Below are 20990 nucleotides of genomic sequence, written 5' to 3' on the forward strand. Positions count from 1 at the left end.
GGTAACACTCCATAAACGCGTTCTTTGTTGACTGACCAAAGCTAAGCCACACGGCATCCAAGCTCTATTCACTAGGCAGCTTTTGCTGCCTAACTGTGTGCATGTCTATCCAAAGATGTCTTTTAATATGAGACTTAACTGATAGTTCACACGATTAAACTTTTTAAATCTTAGAATAGAAATAAGACCACAGAGGACTTTTTCCCCCTCTAGTTATGTATAATCTGAGAATTTAAAGGCTCATGATATACCTACCTTTAAACTTCCACAGGCATTTTCAAATTCAATTTAGCTCAAAGGCTGAATTTTAAGGACAGAAACGTGTTCAAGATTTACTAAAAAATGAGCTGATTGAACCATACAGAAAACGTTTTCCCACATTCAACATCGTGTTTTGGCCCAAGACCATTTCTCCTTTTCATTTTTCAACTGAGAATATAAACGTTAGTACATTGTACATACCCTTTCAATAACATGAACAAAATATTCTGTTGGGTGCAGATGTATTCAACAGTAGGAGTTCTTGTACCAATTTGTCTTCTGAGAATATTGTTGAAAATTTGAGCCACATCTTTTTTGCCCTATTAGGAATAAAATCATTAAAATATTTACCTGACTACACATTAAAATGCCCATCCACCCTCCCAAATAAACTTTAATCAAGGCATTGCATATTTATAATTACGACTGAATATCTCACTGTAAAACGTTTACAGACACTAAATTTTCTTATTTTGTTTCTTTATAATTTTAAATTCTAAGTTTTAACAGTATACTATTTTTAACCTGAGCAATGTGTTGACAAAGTGAAATCTTACCACATATAATTTCAACCATTTCTATCAGAATCATGTTGATTCAGGTATGGGAAAAAGAAAATACCCAGGTACATGCTTACAATGTTCAGGGATCTGCTTCCCACCCAGATGGAACAAGGCAGCCTTAAATAGGATGCTCACGCTATAAACACTACGCTTTCCTTTTACGGTGATGGAAGCACCCCCCCCCCCCCCCCCGCAATTAAACTAGGTCCACTTAGGAAAGACTATAGAGAGAGCAATAATGAAGGTGCTGGTATCACGTGATGCAGTAGTTCAGAGGTCAGAATCACACCACTGAAGCGGAACGTGACAAAAAACAGGTGGACATTACCACTACACAGGGAACCTTATCATCGGAAGCTGCATAAGAAATTAATGAAGGCAGAACTGGACCCCAAGAGATGCTTCAGAAGAGCCCCCTGCCGGAGGCTGAGGAGCCTGCAGGGGACTGGGAGGACAGCTCTCCGGCCAGCGCGAGGCCAGCTGCGGTCCAAGTCCTCTCCCAGAACCAGTCTCGGGGCACAGGCGACTTTTAAGTTTGTGTCTCTAAAGTCCCTAATGAAAGTTAAATTCAGCGTCCAGGTTGGGGAACGGGGTGGACAGACGGAGGAGGAACTGAGCGTTCCAGTGCATTCCCAAATTTGCAGAGAAAATGAAAACTGTTGTTGTTGAAATTTGAGACACTATTAAAAATACATGAAATCAGCTGGATAAATGAAAATATTGCAGTTCAACTAGTTCTACAGGATAGAAATAAATTTCTACTCTCTTTTATTACCAATATTATATTTGAGTAACCTATGAACCATACTCTCCTGTTTCTCTCCAAAACTGAATCTGGCTATATGTCTGCCAATTTCCCCATTTTTTTCAAAAAGCATCTGCATAGACATCCGATCAGTGAGGATGACAAACACTGGGGCTTAAAACAAAGCACACCCACGATAAAGAATCAAGGACCATGGCCAGGCCACAGACCTTCATTACTATATATACACATACATATATATATATATGTATGTGTGTATATATATATATATATATGCTTGTCAGGCAAGTTTATTCAAACTGGCATCAAGGGCCATTATTTTCACTGTTAAATTCACTAAGTATCTAACATGGCATGATCTGGCTACATAAGCTTGGGCAACAATCTCAAAGGCCTACCGGAGCCAGGCTGAGATGTAAACGGGCAAAGCCGGCCTGAGACAGGCATGCAAGCCGCGCCGTCTGCAGCGTACCCAGTGGGTCTCCTGCGTCACGAGGAGCCGGCACTCTGCTCCAGCTGAGGGGCCCTGTAGGACTATGGGACTACTACTGCCAGCCTCAGGTTTTCGAGAGAAGCCAGAAATTCAAAATGGTGTATAAAATCTCCTGCTATTTAAACGTTATCCCAATTTAAACATTTAGAAGCTGTGCCAAGCAAAACACGCATGATCTCTGATGCAATGAATTCTTAGCAGGTAAAAAAAAAAAAACAACCCAAAAACGTAACTGGATATTCTCTAAGATCTCATCTACCTCTAACATTCTAACACTCTATGGTCTTCTTTAGACTATTTGTGCCTTAAGAGCCAAGGAGTGAATTATGTAAAACAGTAACTATTAAATACAACCTAAATGAAAGGGCATAAGGAATTCCTAAGAAAATTCACAGGAGACATGGTGAGAACAGGGGAGAAAACCTGGCTTGAGCCTGAGACACCCTTGGGCTCTTGCCCGGGCTCTAAGTAGGCAGGTGGCCTGGGCGTGCCTCTAAGTCACTAACCCTGGGCCGAGAGCATGGGAGAGGACTTGGGAGAGGACTCGAGATGTTTCAAAGGAGAGAACACAGGGAAGAGGACTGTGACTAGGGTACCATTTGTGGAGAAGGAGGACTTGATTTCTTACCTCAAAGTCGATGAGCTGCAAGTCGGCCACCAGGGTGCCCAGGAGCCCACTGTTGTACAGCTCCTGGGCCAGCTGGGCCACCGCTTCAGTCTGCGGCTCCTTTTCGTTCGTGCCGTACAGGATTTCTTTCATGGCAACCAGATTTTTGGAAACCTCTTCTGTAGCCTGATTCGGGGAGGGAGGAGAAAAACGACTCACTTTAACAGGCATATATAACGCAGCTGCACTTGTTAAACACCTGCTCTGTGCATCATGTCCCCACAGAGCCTTGTACAATACACAGGTGGCAAGGCTGTCCCCAACGCCAGGCGTGTGTGAACGCACATGTGCACACACACACGTGCCCAACAGGGAAGTCCAGCAGACGCACGACATGCACACTTGGGTACTGAAAACGGTGTTTCGGAAGAAGCAGTGGGGAGAAAAGGTTCAATTCCGTGTCCAACGGGAGGGAGATAACATGGAGAGGGGCCTGCGCTGACCCGAGGACGGGGACACCGACGAGCAAGGTCCGGGGAAAAGGAGCTTGCGGGGGAGGAAACGGCACGCGCCAGGGACGGGGAGAGAAGCGTAGGGTCTGTCTGAGGAGAGGCAGGAATGAGAGGGACAGAGCAGTAAACGACACTGAAAAGGCTGTGAATGCAAAGGTAAAATGTTAGCAACAAACGGAACGTCACTAATGAGCGTCCACTTATGGCCAAGATGGAGGAACAGGCCATAAAAAAGACTAAAATATAGGTGAAAACATATGCAACGATGACTTTTAAACACTGAACCTTGGGCAGTACAGGACAGCGGCCTGAGAGGATGGGAACGGATCCGGACGGCGAACCTCCCAGCTGCCCCAGCTCACTGCCTGCAGAGAATTTCCAGGCCACGGCACAGGTTGGGGAAGCCAGGCAGAGCAGGTGTCCCCATGAGTTCGAGGTGAGTTGAGCAGACAGGGCTACGCTGAGGACAGCATGAGAGACCTGCGAAGACCCGCTGGCTTCTTCGGCTGCGTCCTGACGGGCACGTGCATGGGAGGAGAGCGCCCGAGGCCTGGGGGCTCACACAGGCTGGGAGCAGTTCCGAGGAGGACCTCGTACTCACAGGGCGCGAGGCGGAGCACGCGAGGGGTGTCGTCTCAGTTACCCGAAACCAGCCCTAGACCAAACTCGGCTCTGGCGCCACCCAACAGAGCCCAAGGGCCTGAAAGGGATCAAAACTAGAAAACACACCAATAACGAGGAAAAAACCCAATCAACGGAAACATCCCTGCAAGGGACACGGATGGCAGAATTAATAAACAAGGACATTAAAAGTTACCACAGTCGTACGTTCAGGAAAAAGTGAACATGTTAAGATATGGAAGACGTTAAAATAAAGACCCAAATCAAAAACAGAAATAAAACTACGATGTCTCAAATAAAAATCACACTGGATGGAATTAACAGCAGATTAGATACTGCAGAAGAAGTGTCGGTAAAAACAGGAGCATGTCAGTGAGTTACCGGAGGACAGTAAGCGGTCTAGGACCCGTGTAACTGCGGTCCCCAAGGAGGGAGAAGGCTAGACAAAGTATATGAAGATGTAATGACTGAAAAATTACCAAATTTGATGAAAACTATAATCCCATGGAGCCAAGAAGCTAAAAATAATCCTAAGCACAAGAAAACAGGAAGAAAAGTACACCAAGACAGGGAATAATCAAATTGCTTTTATTCAGTAAAGAAAAGATTTTAAAAGCAACCAGAAGGAAAAAACATTATAGACAAAAAAGAAAAATCAAAGAACGACGACAGACTTCTTGACAGAAATGAAGCAAGTCAAATGATAGTGGAGAAACAGCGTTAAAGTTCTGGAAAAAAAATAAAACTGTCCTCTTAGAATTCTGTATCTAGGGAAAATATCATTCAGAAACGAAGCTGACTGAAGAGCTGCTGAGACGAAAAAGCTGCAAGACTTCGCCGCCAGCGGACCTGCGCCCAGAAATGTTTAAGGAAGGAAAATGATCCAAGGTGAAAAGCTGCACATCCACAGAGAAATGAAGAGCCCTGGACACAGTGATATAGGTAACTACGAAATGTTTCCCCATTATTTAAAAGATAATTGGCTGTTGAGAGCATAAATAACTATGTATTCTGGGGTCACACCGCATGTAGAACAGAAGTAGGCAACAAGAGCCCAATGGTGGGTAACTGAGTGTAGCGCTGTAAGGTTCTCACACGTGAAGCAGAATAATATTTCTTGAAGACAGACTGCAAAAAGTTGAAGTTATATATACTGTAAGTCCTAAAGGAACCACTAAAAAAGCAAAGTAGTTAAAGCTTGTAAACCAATGAAAGAGCCTCAAGTGGAGCGAGAATTTAAAATATGTGAAAAACATAAAGGCTATAAAAAGCTACTATGCTGAAATACTTATGAACAGAAACATGCTTCGGGGAGATTACTTAGCAGGCTCGCTGGACATAAGCGTTCACTAGCACCTAAAGAAGGGTTCAGTCACATGGTACTCCCTTCTAAAACCTTCTGCCCTCCTTACCAAATGATCACATTGCTTCACCTTAAATATTTCCAGTGTCCAATAACGCAGGTTGCAGTTTCAGAGTCAGGTGGCTGTTAGAACATTCGCAACAAGGCCAACGTCGTGTCTCCACAGCGCCTGCTGGTCCTGGGGCTGCACTGCGGAGCAGGCGGCACCCCGATTCCACCTCCTCGGGAGGCTCCTCTCTGAAGGCAGCACGTCTGTCTTCCCGAAACGGCCTCCAGAAAACCTCTCGGCTTCCTTAACTATGATAGGGCTCAAGTTCCAACCCCATCCAAAATGGAATGATGCAGAAGCCCCGAGACTGGCACTTCCCTACAAACGTCGCTAGTGCCAATGTCGTCCAAGGCGACCTTCAAGAAATTTTGCAATTATACCCTGTCGCTCATTCACAGCCAGAACTTTGAATGACACGGCAGTGCAAGCTTGAACTCTTCTCACCACTTAACTTCGTCTCGTTAGCAGCCCATCGTTCGACAGTGCGGAGGTATTTCTGAATTGCCAGCTATCACTCTCCTGTCCGTATCATCTAAACATCTGACAGGTATGTTTCCCGTGACCTCGCTCATCAGCCAAAACGTTGAAAAGGAAGTAACCAGGAATGAAGCGCTATCGTTCTGCCTTTGAATCATGACGCCCTGTTCAGTAATGATCTACTTACTAATACTCCTTGGGCATGGCTGCTCAACTGCTTACAGATGCACCTACACCCAAATCGTGTACACATGGCTTTTTGTTAAACACTTTGATAAAACAAGTATTTCTTGCGCATTTTGTGAATATAAGAAAATGAAGTAAAGTTAAGTTAATGACCTCTTTACTAAGCCTATGCCGATTTCTACTACCACTTTCTTTTCTAAGCGCTTATACATCATCCTTCTAATAATCCCATCACGAAATCTTACTCTGTGCCAATGTGAAACGGAACTTTGCCTCGTCGGTCTGCGTTGTTACCACCCCATTCTGCCAACGCCTCAGCTGTCTGACGCAGTCTGTCATCCTGGATTCAAATTTTAAGTACCCAGGATTATACTTTTTCTGGGCCAGGAGATAAAATCACGTATCAACAGTAAATGTTCTCTTAAAATCTAGTTACATGTGTTGCTTTTTAAATTTTATTAATCTTCATTCTTAAGCTGATTCTCTTTGCGAGGGAAGAATCTGACATTCAGTAGGGTTAGGTGTATTACCTATCTGTTGATCTTTATACCGGTGACCCTGTGGTAGCAGGGCCTCGGCCCCCTTCGCCTCTCTGGCTGAAGTTGGAGGCTCTTAGCGATCCTTCATGTGCCTCAGTTGATAGTCTTGACATCACAATATGATTTTAATCTGAAATCAGGCCATACTCTATGCTCATTTCTGATACGAATGGTGACCAAGAAGGGGTGGTGATGGATGGTGACAGCTAAAGGGTTTGGGGTTTCGTTTTGAGGTTCTGAAATGTCCTAAAATTGACTATGGTTAAGACTGTACATTATCTGTGAATAAACTAAAAATTACTGAAGTACGCACTTTACATGGGTGGACTATGTATCTGAGTTACATCTCAATAATGCTGTTTTTAAAACAGGGAGGAGAGAAGCAAGGAAATAGAAAGCTACTTGTGGCGCTCAGGAGACGCGAAGCGGCCTGGAGTCACAAGTAGAGCCCTTCCTTCCTTTCCAGGAGACGACGGTGCCATCCACATTACGGGTGGGGCCGAGGAGGATCCGCCGGCGGACTCCCGGCCTGTCCCGGTTATGCTCGCCTACCCACGCCGACCCGCCCTGCTTCGGGGTTCCACTCCTCTCCTGCCTTCTCGGGGACTCGCCCTGTCCGTCATCTCATCTCCTCCCAACATCGCCCCTCTCACTTGACTTCCCCCCACATCAGTTTTAAACATGGTCAAGGCTCCATTAACAAAATTAAGTAAACTCTCCCTGGACTCCATGCCCCTCCTAGCACTGCCCACGATAGTTAACCTCTCAGGACATCCACCTGGGCCTGCTGCAGCCCACATCTCTCTCCTGGTCACTCTTCGGCTCAGCCCGTGTGGCTTCTCCACCTCGTGCTGCACGGCCGGCAGCCAGTCCTCACAGCCTTCTCCTAAAACTGCTCCTCCCTTGTCCTCTGTGACTCACCGCCACCCTAATTCTTTCCCGTCTCCCTGGTCACTCGTCCTGTATCCTTTCTGGCTCATCTTCCTTGATGAGGCCATTTAAATATTGGGAATTCCTCAAGGCAGGGTACAAGGCCCTCTTCTCCTTCTAGTCTCTCTCCCCAAGTGACCTCGCCCAGGCCCACAGCTTTAACTAACACCTGAACACAGATGCCGCAGAGATTCCTGTCTCTGACCCACCTCTCTCACTAATTCACTCACAGTCGACTGAAATGCCTCCACTCGGATGTCTCGAGGCACCTCAAACCTAACATCTACAACAGAACTCGGGACCGTGTTCCGATGCCTGGTATTCTTCGCCTGCTGCCTCGTTCCGGGAGCCACACCGGGGACTGACGCTCGCGTACATGTCAGACAGTGAGCAGGCGTCGACTCCTCCTCGTCCTCGCCCTGCCCTGCCACCTCGTGCATCCCCAAGTCTCCCCCCCCCCCCACTCGCCCTCAGCCCCCCCCCACCACCCAAGTCGGAGTCCCCATAACTCCTACTGCTCTACTAAGTGGCCTGCTGACTGTTTCCTTGAATCCCCTACCACCCATTCCCCGAATCACAACTAGAATGACCTTTTCGTAACCCAAATACAGAGGTCACTCCCTCTGCTTTAAATGCTTCAATTACCAACTGCTCTTAGGATGGAGAAAGCTTCTCAGCGTGGCCCACAAAAGCGCACATGGTCTGAGGCTGCCCCTCTGACCTTACCCTGCACTATGACCTCCCTGCCTCTCCCCCCCACACACAGAGGCTCTGGTCACACCGGTCTCCTCTGGGAGCCTTGCGCGTGTGCTTCCCTACGCCTGGAATGCTTTGTGCCCACACCCTGCCCCGCCTCCTGCCCATCTCCTACTCTTCCTTCGCTGCTCAGCTAGCTCAATGCCCCCCAAAGGGAAATCCCATCACAGGATCTCCTACCGCCAGGTACTGCTGCAGAGAAGCCACACTACGTCGCCTTGTGATTTCTAAGTAACGCCTGTGCCCTTCCGCATTCTACGGGAGCCCAGCGCGAGCACGTGCTCCACACATGCTGGGTGCACGGCTGCGCATCGGCGTGCTCGACCACTGGGATATACAGTCCGGATGAAAACTGGATGCAGAGAAACGTGCCACACCACAGTCAAGGAATTCGGCAAGCACATGTCAGACAGTGGTGCTGACACAGGGACCTGCAGGAAGGACGTGCCGCAACTCTCCGTCAAGGAAGTCATTCAGCTCGACTGACGGTTACAGTGTGAGCAAGGAGCCTGCCTCCCTGTGTCCTCACGGAGAAAAAACCAGGCCGGGAGTCCAGACTGCCAGACTGGGGAGCACCGTCTGCCTATGCAGAGGGGTAAAAAGAATACTTTCTTTTTTCGCTTGCTCTATTTCTGATGTTTGAATGTTTTACAACTCACATTTTACTTTAAGAGCAAAATAATAAAGGAAATGAGACAAACAGATCAAAGTTTTCACCATGTTATACTAACCTCATTCCTGCTTCTGTTTCATGCCCACAAACTATCCTCCCTAAATATTTAAGATTTATTTCTAACAAATAACTACGCACATGCCTACACATATAAGTAGGTTACCAATCACTGCTTGACAAACAGCGCCACAAACAATGCTAAGTAAAAAGCTAAAGGCTGGAATGGGTCTTAACAATTAAAAGCCTGACTCAAACGATTCAGAAATAGATAATATCAATGGGGACAAGACATTTCCAAACCCAGGCAGCTCCGTGGTTAGTTACCGTCTATGCAGGAGAATCAGCAGCATGATATAAAAGAAAAACTAAAACCCATCAACTTCATTATTAGCAGTCCTGATGAGGGAAATTAAGCTCATATTTCAATTTATGACCTGTAAGTTTATGCATATTTCAACAATTTCTGTGATTTTTGCTCTCCATTACATGAATTACAAGCTGATTAAAAAAAAAAAGTTTTTTTTTTTTTTTAAGAGAGACTTGTCCAAATATTACTAAAAGATGATCCGAAAAGCTTAAGAAGTCAAGTATTTCACCAGAAAAGGCAATGCAGTGAGTATTTACGGAATGAAGATGCCACACACACAACAGATAGACCTGACCACTCTCGTTTCGATTTGACTCGACCCCCTTCCGCAGCTCTCACACCGGGGCCCCCGCCGGACCCCGTCTCTGGCCAGCCTGCAGCACGTCCTCTGCCTCCGACCACATCCTCCTTGTCCGTCACCTCCGTGTCTGTCCCTCACAGCTACTGAGTCAGCCGTTCGCACAGCTCCTCCCAACGGCGCGCCCCTTCCAAGCTGCTGAGCCCCTCCTGTCGCCTAATCCACCCGGCTCCTCAGACCGCGTTCCCGTCCTGCCCACACGTGCACGTTTCGGGGCTGCACCCGCTCCCGGCTCCGGCCTCTTGCTCCCCTAAGCAGCGTGATGTCCTTTGCTAAAAACCTTCTCTGCTTCAGCCCCCAGGGTTCTGAGCACTGCAGAAGTCTGGGCGCAGTTAGAAATGTTCCTTCAAACCGGGCTGATTTCCAGCCGGAAACTCCTAGCAGCAAACGCGTCAAAACTGCTCCGCTTCCCCCGGGGACGTTAGTGTCGCTCTCTCTGCTCCATCTGTGAACATCTGCATGCACTCCTTCCGCGCTGCGATGAGACTCTAACACCACATCCTTGGCCTCCTCCATCCACCGTGATACATTTCTGTCATCCTCTGTCTCGATTCTGGAGACACGTCAGAATCACTGGGAGACTTTTAAGAAACATGCCCACTACTCTAAGAGATTTATTGGTGACAAAAGGAAAAAGCGCTTTCACGTGAGATGCCACCTCGACCGCATGATCAAGCGGACAGTAAGACGTCTGACCTCGCGGAGGTGCTGCACAGGGCGTGGCGTCGCTTCCATGGCTTTCTTGCCAAAAAGGCATCGCCCGCATCGAATCACGAAGAAACGTCAGCCAAGCCCAAATGCGGGGACACTCAACAAAACGACTGGCCGGTACTTTTCAGAAGTGTCGAGGGGAGGAAAGGCGAAGACTGAGAAATCGTTCCAGATTCAAGGAGGCTAAGGAGCTGCTACAAATACATGCAACGTGAGGGTCTAAACTGGATCCTGGTCTGGATCAAGTGACGGAATTCTTTTCTGATGAAATCTGAAAAAAGTCTGTGGATTAGTTAATATTATATCAGTGTTAGTTTCATGATTTTGATCATTTTAATGCTGTTATGGAAAAAACATCTTAACATTTGGGGAAGCTGGGTGAAGAGTACTCCTTTTGCAACCATTTTATGTCTAAAAAATAAAAAAGTTCATCAATCTTCTTATTTTGCTTTTTTCTTTGCAAAGAAACAGGCATCCCTCCTTCATGCCAAGGCTGCCGACTCCAGGCGTGTGGCCGCTACACGGGGAGGCTGGCCTGGCCTCGAGTGCAAGCTTGCCAGCTGGGCGGAGGACGGCCGGGATCCATTTCATTTCTTCGAATCTCGAATTCCGCGTAAAGGTTCTCCCAGTTGTCTTTTGCCGGTCACCTACTCATACTCTCACCCTGGCCATCTCTGTCTCTTCTCAAGTGACCCCGAAAGTCTGTCAGTTCACACTCCTCCTTCCCTCCTCTCAGAGCTCAAGGCCACGAACCCCCCTCCCCTCACCCCTCCACTGTCCTGCTCCGGTGCCACAGCGGTTGTTACCTGGGGTCAGGCCCTGCCTTGCAGTTAGTGTCACAACTTCTCACATGTACCTCTCACCTCCCTGCAACGTACTCGAGGGCTTTGCGAAGGGCTTGCTTACACTCCTTTGTCCCCCCTCCACCCACCAGTGTCTAAGACGGTGATTTACACGTGGTCTGACTTCATGGTTTTGTTCACTGACTGAATTGTCTGGGACATTTTGTCAGCTGAACATGGTGTTCCAAGACACAGATGCTACACCTGTGTGGTCAGTGAGCCTCATATTTTGTTTCACTGGGCACAGACTCCTAACAGTAGCCAACTGTTTTATAAATACTTGGTCATGAAGAGAAACGTTTGAGAGAACAGTCCCCTCATGACAAGCCCACTTCTTGACAGGAAAATGATACGGATCATGCCTCACCAACTCGCTCACTGCTGACCTGCCTGGTGACAGGCACAGGATTTTGAGCTTATGTTGTTCCCCTGAGGCTTTGCCGAAGTGGTTTACCCTGTGTGATTCTCTTAAGAAGCCACACATATTGCGAGTTTGGGACACCCCGCAGAACAGTCACAGAGAAAAGAGTCTGGGGCTTGGCAGAGCTCCTGCGTCAAGGCTCCACGCTGAGAAGCCTTGTCTCCAACTGCCGGGGGCCAGGAGTAGTAACTCCACACCATGAGGCTTGCTGACTTCCACATACAATCAATTGGTGACAACTTTATTTTTAAGTAGTATCTTTTAAAACTCTAAATTAAAATTAAACTATTTAACTTACAGGATTCAACCTGCGCAGTAATCAGTGTTCCAAAGTTCACGCCCGACTCACTAGCAACAGCATCAGAACTGCGCTTCTTTCCCTCCCAGGCTGAGGAGACAAGTCACCGCTTCACGTGTTTAAGGGCAACGTCCATAATAATCCCCAACTAGAAACAAGGCTGTGAGATTTTCCACGGCCTGCCTTCCCATTAAAAAATACCAGGTGGAAAAATCAGCAATTAGCAAGGCAAACTGCTGGTACAAATGGCCTATTTCGAGACTTTCAAAAACTCAGGTTTCATATTAAATCTCTTGCCTTGCACCCAATGTTCCCCCAGTGCCCATCACTGTACTGTTTCACCACCATCGGCGGCAACTACTCAGATGCAACGTGGTGTTGCAAAAACGCCACTTGAGAAGGCGAGAGGAGATGCTCGCTTGCTCCTGAGTGCTTCCGGGCCGCGTCCCCGAGGCCCTCGCAACCCTTCTCACCCACTCTTCCTCTGGACCCAGGAAGGCCCAGCTTACCGGGGAGATCCCTAGGTGGCCTTGTGGTAGCAGGTGAAAGATGACAAGGTGGCTACTCACAGACGGAAGCACAGGGTTGTAGCTGGTGGGGTATAAGACTGGGTCTGCTCTCCCCCTCATCCCAATTTTTAATAAAGTTACGAGTTACGTTTGACCTTAATATATAAAGCACACTTAGATAAACAGTAAAATGGTTAAAGTGTAGATATGGCTAATTCGGAAGTTAAAAGGCAAATAACCTTAAAACAGATATTCTACTTCATAATAATAATTAACTTAAAATGATAACAAATTTTTCCCTATCAGAGGCAAAGACTTCTAGAAGATATGTTGTTGGTGGAAAAGTAAATTGGTACAATTTTACTGTAGGGCAATTGGCAAAGTGTAAATATAACTTTAAAAGGTGAGATCCCTCTGAACCACCCATTATACTTCTAGGAATTTACTCTAGGGAAATAGAAAACTACACAAAGATGTAAGTACAAGCAGTGTCATTTACGATAGCAAGGAATGTCATTTCAACAGCAAGGACTTAGAAATAAAAGTCATCCCATGGATCTGGCTAAATCATACTGTACCCATACAATAGAAGACCATGCCAAGATTCATAAATAATTAAGTAGATCTACACTGACACGCAAAGCTGTTAACATTAAAATTAAAAAATAAAGCAAGTTACAGAATAGCATGATCCCAAGTTCATTAACTTACCTGCCCCCGCAAGAAAGGGAGCGAGCTAGAGCATGAACGAGAATCCGGAAGGGTGTCCCACCCACCACGCCATTACACGGGGTCGTGGAATTAAGATGAGCTATATATTTTCTTTACATTCAGTTGTATTTTCCAAATTTTTAAGATAAATATAAAAATCAATTAAAACTGTCAGGCTTCATGAAGGAAGTACACATCCCGTGTGCGCTCACAAGCATGCACGCTCACACACACGATCCCGCATCACCTAGAGTGCTTATGACAAGAGGGGGAGAAACTGCAAATATCAGCCTCCTCTCCCATTGCCAAATGATTTCAAATAACCAGGACTTTGGCAAACAGATGCTGAAGGGAGAAAGAATGTGACGACAGAGAGGCAGCAGTTCTTAAACCAGTCTAGTCACGAAGAGAAAGACGGATACTCTGGGGCAGCGAAAATGAATTCTGAGTTGAAATGCTAAGTTTGAAGCGATGCCGCAGTAGGGAATCACGGCATCTCAGTGCTGGAAAAGATGTCGGAAGTCGTCTAAGCCAGTAGTTTTTAAGTGCTTTGGGGGCCGCTGCTATCCTACTCTCTACTGCCACCATTTCTCGAAATAAAAATCTTCCGTAGAAACTCAATACACAAATTTGAATAAAGTAAAACTAAAAAAGTGAATGAAAAGAGAAAGAGCGCTAGAAACCACAGCTTACCCGCTGCTCTAGGGCACCCTCTGCTCGCATGTGGAACGCTTATAAGTTTGAATGGGCATGACTGTGTTCCAATACAACTTTATTTACCAAAATCAGGTAATGGGACAACCTGGGCCACAGTTTATTGATTCGTGCTCTGAAAAATACATGGTGGGGAAAAGATAGGTCAAAGCGTAAGTGAACCTGCAGGTAATTGTAGACAACCATCCAATCCTCTCGATTCTCCCTCAGAAAATCTGGTCTCATATCCTGCTGCTTCTCCTTACCCCTAAGCAAGAGTTCCTTGTCACCGGAGTTCTCTCACTAAGTTCATCTTCTGCCATTACATCACTCATCTTCCCAAACACACTTCCAAGCGCATGCCGTCTCTGACTCTGAAGCATGGCTAATGGAAATGCAACACGGCCCAGCAGCTCCGGAAGACTTGGGCGGTTTCTCATGCAGCTAAACACGTCCACCACATAACCTGAGAACCGCAGTCCCGGGCATTCACCCCAGAGGAAGGACCCATAAGTTCACACAAAACCTGTATAAAAATGGTCAGGGCAGCTTTATTTGTGATAACCACAAACCGGAAATAGTCAAGATGTCCTTCACCAGGTGGATGGTTAAACACACTGTGGTACATCCACGGAATGAAAGCTACTCGGCAATCAAAAGGATCCGATATGGTTACTTGCACAGATCTCCTGGGAATTAGGTTGCGTGAAAAAATGCCAGTCTCAAAAGGTTACCCACTCTGTGATTCTGTTTATAAAACATTCTCAAAATAACAGAATTACAGATTTGGAGATCGGATTAGGGACGGAGGAAAGGGAACAGGCATGGCTATAAAGGCTATCGTGGGGAGGGAACAGTTCTGAATCTTGATTGTGGTGGCGGTTACAAAGAAACCACATAGCTACACATGTGATAAAAGTGCACAGAGCTACACACACACACGTGCAAGTTACAAAAGTGGTGCAATGAAATAGGTTTGATGTGAATAAGGCCTGTGGACTGTACCAATGCCAATTTCCCGGTCTTGATCTTGTATACAGTCACGTGAGACGTTACCATGGAGGAAAACTGCGTAAAAGATACACGATCTCCCTGTGTCGATCTCCCTGTGTGCTCTTTATGTAACTTCCTGTGAATTAACAATTATTTAAAAATAAAGATTTTAAACAAAACGACAGAAGATTTCTTCAGCTCTCAGTATATCTTTAGGTTGTATTTAAGGCCATTTTCAATCTACCACAACCTACAACTCAAGCCTCACTTCCCAGCATTCATCTCCGTGTAGTCAACCCTATAAAGTCACCCTGAATTTGTCACTGTTTTCTGAACATGCCAGAATTTAGGCTATTTCACATTCTGTTCCTTTTCACTCTTTGCCTTCCAAACATCTTAAAAACCAATTCAAATATCACTTTAAACCTAATGCTATCTCTGAAGAGGTACTAACTGTTTTATACTTTTGGTTCCCACAGAATTTCATTGATACCTCTAAGTATCTCTATACTGTATTATATTATTTACATACCTATTTACTCTCCTAGATTATAAACTCCTTAAGAACAAGGAAAAAATTGGATCCATGTGCCCATCTATCTGCCCAAATGTATGAGGGCACTAAAATGTCTAAGGAGTCAATGGAGTTCGGAATCTTGCAAATGATAACAATGAAATTACTTTCATTGTCATCTTTTGCAAAACAGAGTCCAGCCATATACTATACACATGAAACTAGGCACAGGAAACATATTTGAGATGGAAATCACTGTTTATAAAGTCGTCCTTTTTAGAAACAATTTTGAAATATCTATTAAGAATTTTTCATGTTTCATGTTTCATGCTTCTGTTCACCATAACTGAGTTTATTATAATTTACATATAAGTCATTACTATTATTGAAAAATGCCTCAAAAAAACAAGACATTTTGGGGGGAGGGGAGGCTTACATCATTTATTTTGTCTTACATTTTACTTTTTTGAGTTTCTTTATACCTACTCTTTAGCAAAAGAATCACTTTAAATAATAGTCCTCTAATATATACCAATCTATATTTACTGCCTTAAATACAAATTCATTCTCAAAAAGAGATCTATTATACACCTCTGAAAAAAGGAAGTTCTTAAATCAAAGCAAATTAAGATAAAGAATGTAAGAGTAACCTGAGAAATGTTGTTGGTGCCAAGTATTTGATGAGAGTAATTCTATGATCACGTTGATTCCTGTATTAATTTTTTTAAAATCCTACACACATACACGCCTCTCTACTGAAGAAAATGTCTCAGTATTCTAAGCTAAAAGATCATGGACTAAGAAAATCTATTAATAACCTTCTGGTGTCAGAGATTACTCTAAACAAGTTTAGTAACCATGAGTCACTGTTAAATGGCTATGCTATGCGAGGTTACTCCCCTCCCCCCCCTTGAGGATGCCAGCAAACTTACTCTTATGAGATGAGTGAATATAGCTATTCAAAGTGTGAACACACGCATTCACAAGGATGGAGGGAACCAAATATATGTTGAGCGAGGCGGCCATACCTTTTTCATACAGCACGTAGTGGGGCAAAGAGTGTATGAACAGTCATTCTGTACCAGGCCTGGGTGGCTGTCAGCAATGAAAGAGCAAATTCTACCCCATTCCACTCCACCCCCATGCCCCAGTTACCTAAAAATAAGGATGGTAAAATAAGTTATTTTTCCCTAAAGGTATTAAGGACAGTAATTTTCAAATTCTTTTAAAAAGGTGTGGCATAATTCCTAAGGGACTAATTGATTTGTATTACACACAATTCTTAATATGGCAACTGTGTACCATACAAACAAGTAAAAATATGGACACATTACAAGGAATAAACACTCAAATGTTGTATGTATCATTTTGCCTGTAAGAGCACAAGAAATGAACGAGAAAATGCTCTCGGATATAATGAACAGAGCAGAAACGGGCATGATGTTACTGCGGCCCGGCAGAGTTAGGGGTGCCACCTCTGACTGTAATACAATGGGTTACCTAGGAGACAACAGCCTTCTCCATGTGGATGAGAATAACAGGAAACTATTCTACCTCAAAATATGATGGGGGCCTATTCTCCGCAAAGGCACCTTGTAAAATATGGTGTTATATCAATGTAAGGATGCATCAAGCATGCAAGTTTAAACTCCTCCTCAAGACCTACCTGGTGACCCAGCCCACAGCAATACGTGTCCAGAGACAGCAAACTTGCTATCCCCCAAGGAAGCTAACTTCCACCTATTATTTTTTCTTATATTAAGATGAAATTAAACTACCTGCCTTACTTCCACTCAGGTCCTGATTCTATCTCCTGCTACTGTCTGAGACCTTTCCTTTCCTCCTATAAGATAATCCCTTAAAAACATTTTACCAACAGCTCTACGGCTCGTATTTTATTCTTTCTCTACTTCACATCTCCAGTTCATTCAGCCATTCCTCATGGCAGACTTAAATTTCTATACTGGCTCGGTCATGCCCCTTTCAACACACTCCAATTTCTCTGCATCCTCAAGTACGAACTTGTCTACAGACAGCAGAAGATGATCGCTTTGAATCTAAGCAGAGTATTTCTACTTTATCAGCCTAGGCTCTCGGCAGTCTTTCTGGGCGCTTCATCAGAGGATCTAGTCTCAGGGCAAACACCTGTGGCTTCTGAGCCACCTCTATTTCATTTGGAACGTGGACAGTCTTTCCTTACTTTGCTCTCTTTATTGAGTTATAATTGGCATATGACAAACCACACACATTTAAAGAGTACAAGTTTGGACTTATTTACACACCCGTGAAACCGTCAAGACAACGAACATATCCATCGCCACCGCGACTCCTCTGTAGTCCCCTGACTCCGCCCGGCCCCCTCTAACCCCCGCGTGCCTGCCAATCCCACAGCGGCCACTGATGTGCTTTCTGTCATTACGTTTCTCTAGTTTTTTTTGTATAAATAGAATCATACATTCTGTAATTTTTATCCTGTGGTCTCTTTCACTCAAAATTTAATTATTCTGCGATCTGTTCATGTCGCTGTGTACAGCCACAGTTCATTCTTTGTCACTGCTAAGCAGCATTTCACACAATCTGTGTGCCACAGCTGGCTTCCTCTGGATGGAAACCGCTATCCGATAAATGCTTTATGAAGATTTTCTCTTGGTGTGTATGGACTACCTTTTCACTCTTTTAACAGTAATAAATTAATTAATTTATTTTAATTAGCTTCAAGTATACAGTACATTGGTTAGACATTTACGTAGTTTATAAAACGATCTCCCTGACTGCTCCTTCTCCCCTCTGGTTTCCCACCGAGCCAGTACATCAATGCTGACTGCATTCCCTCTGCTGTGCTCCCCCCCATCCCCTACCACTCTGTCCTTCTTTGATCCTTTACCGCTTTCTCCCAGCCTCCCGACCCCTCCCCTCTGGCCGTCACCAGACAGTCCTCTGCGTTTACAAGTCTGCTTTCTATTTGTTCTTTTTTGTTTCTTAGATTCCACATAGAAGTAAAATCACATGGTATTTATCTTTCTCTGTCTTGTTTCACTTAGCATAATAACCTCTAGGTCCATCCATGTTGTTGCAAATGGTAGGATTTTATTTTAATAGCTGAGTAATATTTTATTGTATATATGAACCATAACTTCTTTATCCAGTCATCTGCTGATGGTAACAGTGTCTTTTGAAGAGCAGAAGAGTTTTAGTTTTGATGAATTCCACTTCGTTAATCTTTTCTTTTACAGAGTATGCTTTCAGTGTCATGTCTAAAAATCCTTTGCCTAGCCCAAGATCACAAAGATTTTTCTCCATTTTCTTTCAGAAGCTTTATACTTTTTTTATTTAGTTGTGTGATCAATTTTGAGTTAATTCTGGCGTATGGCAAAGGTATAGGGCCCATTTTTTTTTTTTTTTTTGCATATGTAGCTATCAAGTTGTTTCGGCACCACTGCTGAAACAACTATCCTTTCTCCGCTGAATTGCATTTGCATCTCTGTCAAAAATTTCCCATACATATGTAGGTGTATTTCCGGATTCTCTATTCTGTCACACTGATCTATATGTCTTCTTTTATGTTGATATGACACCATTTTGATTACCATAGCTCTATAATCCTTGAAATCAGATGATGTGAGCCCTATAACTATTATTGTTCCAAGCTGGTTTGATTATTCTAGGCCTTCCTTTGCATTTCCCTATAAATTTTTGAACCAGCCTGTCAATTTCTATAAAAAAGCCTGCTGGGATTACAATATATCTATAAACCAATTCAGAAAGAATTGACCTTTTAACAACATTGAGTCTTCAAACCAATAAGCAAGGTGTATCTCTCACTTATTTAGGTCTTTCATCCCTTAGCAATACTTTATGGTTTTCAGTGTAAAGTATTCAGTGCCTTTCACTTCTTTTGTCACATTATCACTGTTTCTTTCTTTTTCTTTTTGCTATCCCAAATGGATTTTAAATTTCAATTTTGGGTTTTTCACTACTATTATACAGAAATATAATTGCTCTTTGCATATTGATGTTTGTAACCTGTGACCTTGCTAAAGTCACATATTGGTTCTATGAACTTTTTTATAGATTTAGTTTTTGAATGTAGATGACTACGTCATCTACAAATACCGCTTTACTTCTTCCCTTCCGTGTCTTTAATCTATTTATTTTTGCTTGTCTGACTGCACAGGCTCCAACCTCCAAGTATAAAGTTGAATAGAAGAGGTGAAAGAAGACATCCTATTACATTCCTGATCTGAGAGAGAAATGGTCCTGCCTTTCACCATATGCTTGATGCCAGCTGGAGGATTTCTGCAGGTGTCCTTTACTAGGGAGAGGAAGTTCTCTTCAATTCCTAGTTTGATGAGTTTTTAATAAAAAAATGTAGGCTGTGTTTTTTCCTGTTTATTGATAGGTAATTTTGTCAATACTATAAATTACACTGATTAATTTTTGCATATTGAACCAGCCCTGCATTCTGGGAGTGAAGTCCACTTAGTTGTGATGTATAATTCTACTGTTAGATTCAATTTACTGTTAGATGCATCTATGATCACGAGATACTAGTCTATAAGTTTTCTTGTAATTTCTTTGGTTTTGGTAATAGGATAACCTTGGCCTCATATAATGAGTTAAGAACAATTTCTTCCTCTATATTTTATGGAGCAGTGTGTGTAGAAATTGTTTTTTCTTTCTTATATGTTTGGTAGAAGTCTCTAGTAAAGCCACCTGTACCTAGATTTTTCAGGACAGTGCCCTACAGCAGACCACTGGAAGCTCAGGGTGTTCCACTAATCAGATCCACTGGGTATAAGTATTCATGCAATCATTAAAAATGTCCTCTGAACACCCTGAACTATAAGAGAAGATAATTAATGGACATAAAACTATGGAAGATACTGAGGCCAACAAGATAGACCTGTTGAGAAGGGTCACTTATCTTACTACTTCTGTGGGTGGTAGTGCTGAAAGAGAATGTGATACTTGGCTACCACCAAAAAATTCAGAGGCTACCTCTATATGATACCCTCTTATTAGCCACAAACTCAATATACAAATTGTTACAATACTCTCGGTAATACCTGTTTTATCCTATTTCATCGAAAATCAAGCGAGAGTTCCACAAAGTGACAATGTTTCATGTTAACTGTTTTGCATTCCATTTTCAACAAATACAAATGGTTACTGAGCTCTGTCTTTGGAAGATTTATATTCTCCCGGGGGAAGAAATAGTAAACAGCTTATCGTCGAGTGTATTAAAATGTTAAGTGCTGTACAGAAAAATGGAGCAAGATCAGGGAGAAGAGGAATTCCAGAGGGCAGGGCTGCATTTGAAAAAGGGGGTTGGGTGAGGAATGACACCGAGCAAACACTTTAAAGTAGAGACCTTGGGGGGGGGGGCGTAGTGGGGAACACTCTAGGCAAAGGGAACTGGCCAATGCAAATATAAAAATCCAAAGGCAAGAGTGTGAATGGAGTGTGTAATAAAAAGAAGCCAATACTGAGGGAATGGTAAGAGAAGGGACCATTGAGGCCACGGGCAAGGGTGAGCATTTACTTTTCTTTAAAAGAGCAGACAGTAAATAATTTAAGCTTTGCAGTTGACATAAGATCTCTATTACATATTCTTTGCTTTTTAAACCAATCCTTTAAAAATGTAAAAACCATTCTTAGCTCAGGAGCCCTTACAAAAACAGGCCTAGGCAGGACTGGCCTGTAGAAGTTAGTTCAGGCCCTTGGAAGGTCTTTGACTTTTACACTATGGAAAATACTATTTGACGCAAGCTTTGAAA

The 20990-nt window shown here is 43.9% G+C and overlaps 1 protein-coding gene across 2 annotated transcripts in view; it reads right to left on the bottom strand.

Moving 5' to 3' along the window:
• CAB39 (calcium binding protein 39) overlaps positions 1-20990 on the bottom strand; it is a 73608-nt gene that overhangs the window by 19940 nt on the left and 32678 nt on the right. For both annotated transcript variants that reach the window (XM_016134683.2, XM_036235994.1), the window contains exons 3-4: positions 2712-2876; positions 463-581 (exon numbers count right to left, since the gene is read on the bottom strand). In XM_016134683.2, the coding sequence (XP_015990169.1) occupies positions 463-581; positions 2712-2876 (284 nt within the window). The remainder of the gene's footprint in view (positions 1-462; positions 582-2711; positions 2877-20990) is intronic.

The sequence above is a fragment of the Rousettus aegyptiacus genome, unplaced genomic scaffold (assembly GCF_014176215.1).
Source record: "Rousettus aegyptiacus isolate mRouAeg1 unplaced genomic scaffold, mRouAeg1.p scaffold_m13_p_2, whole genome shotgun sequence".
NCBI classification, from domain to species: domain Eukaryota; kingdom Metazoa; phylum Chordata; class Mammalia; order Chiroptera; family Pteropodidae; genus Rousettus; species Rousettus aegyptiacus.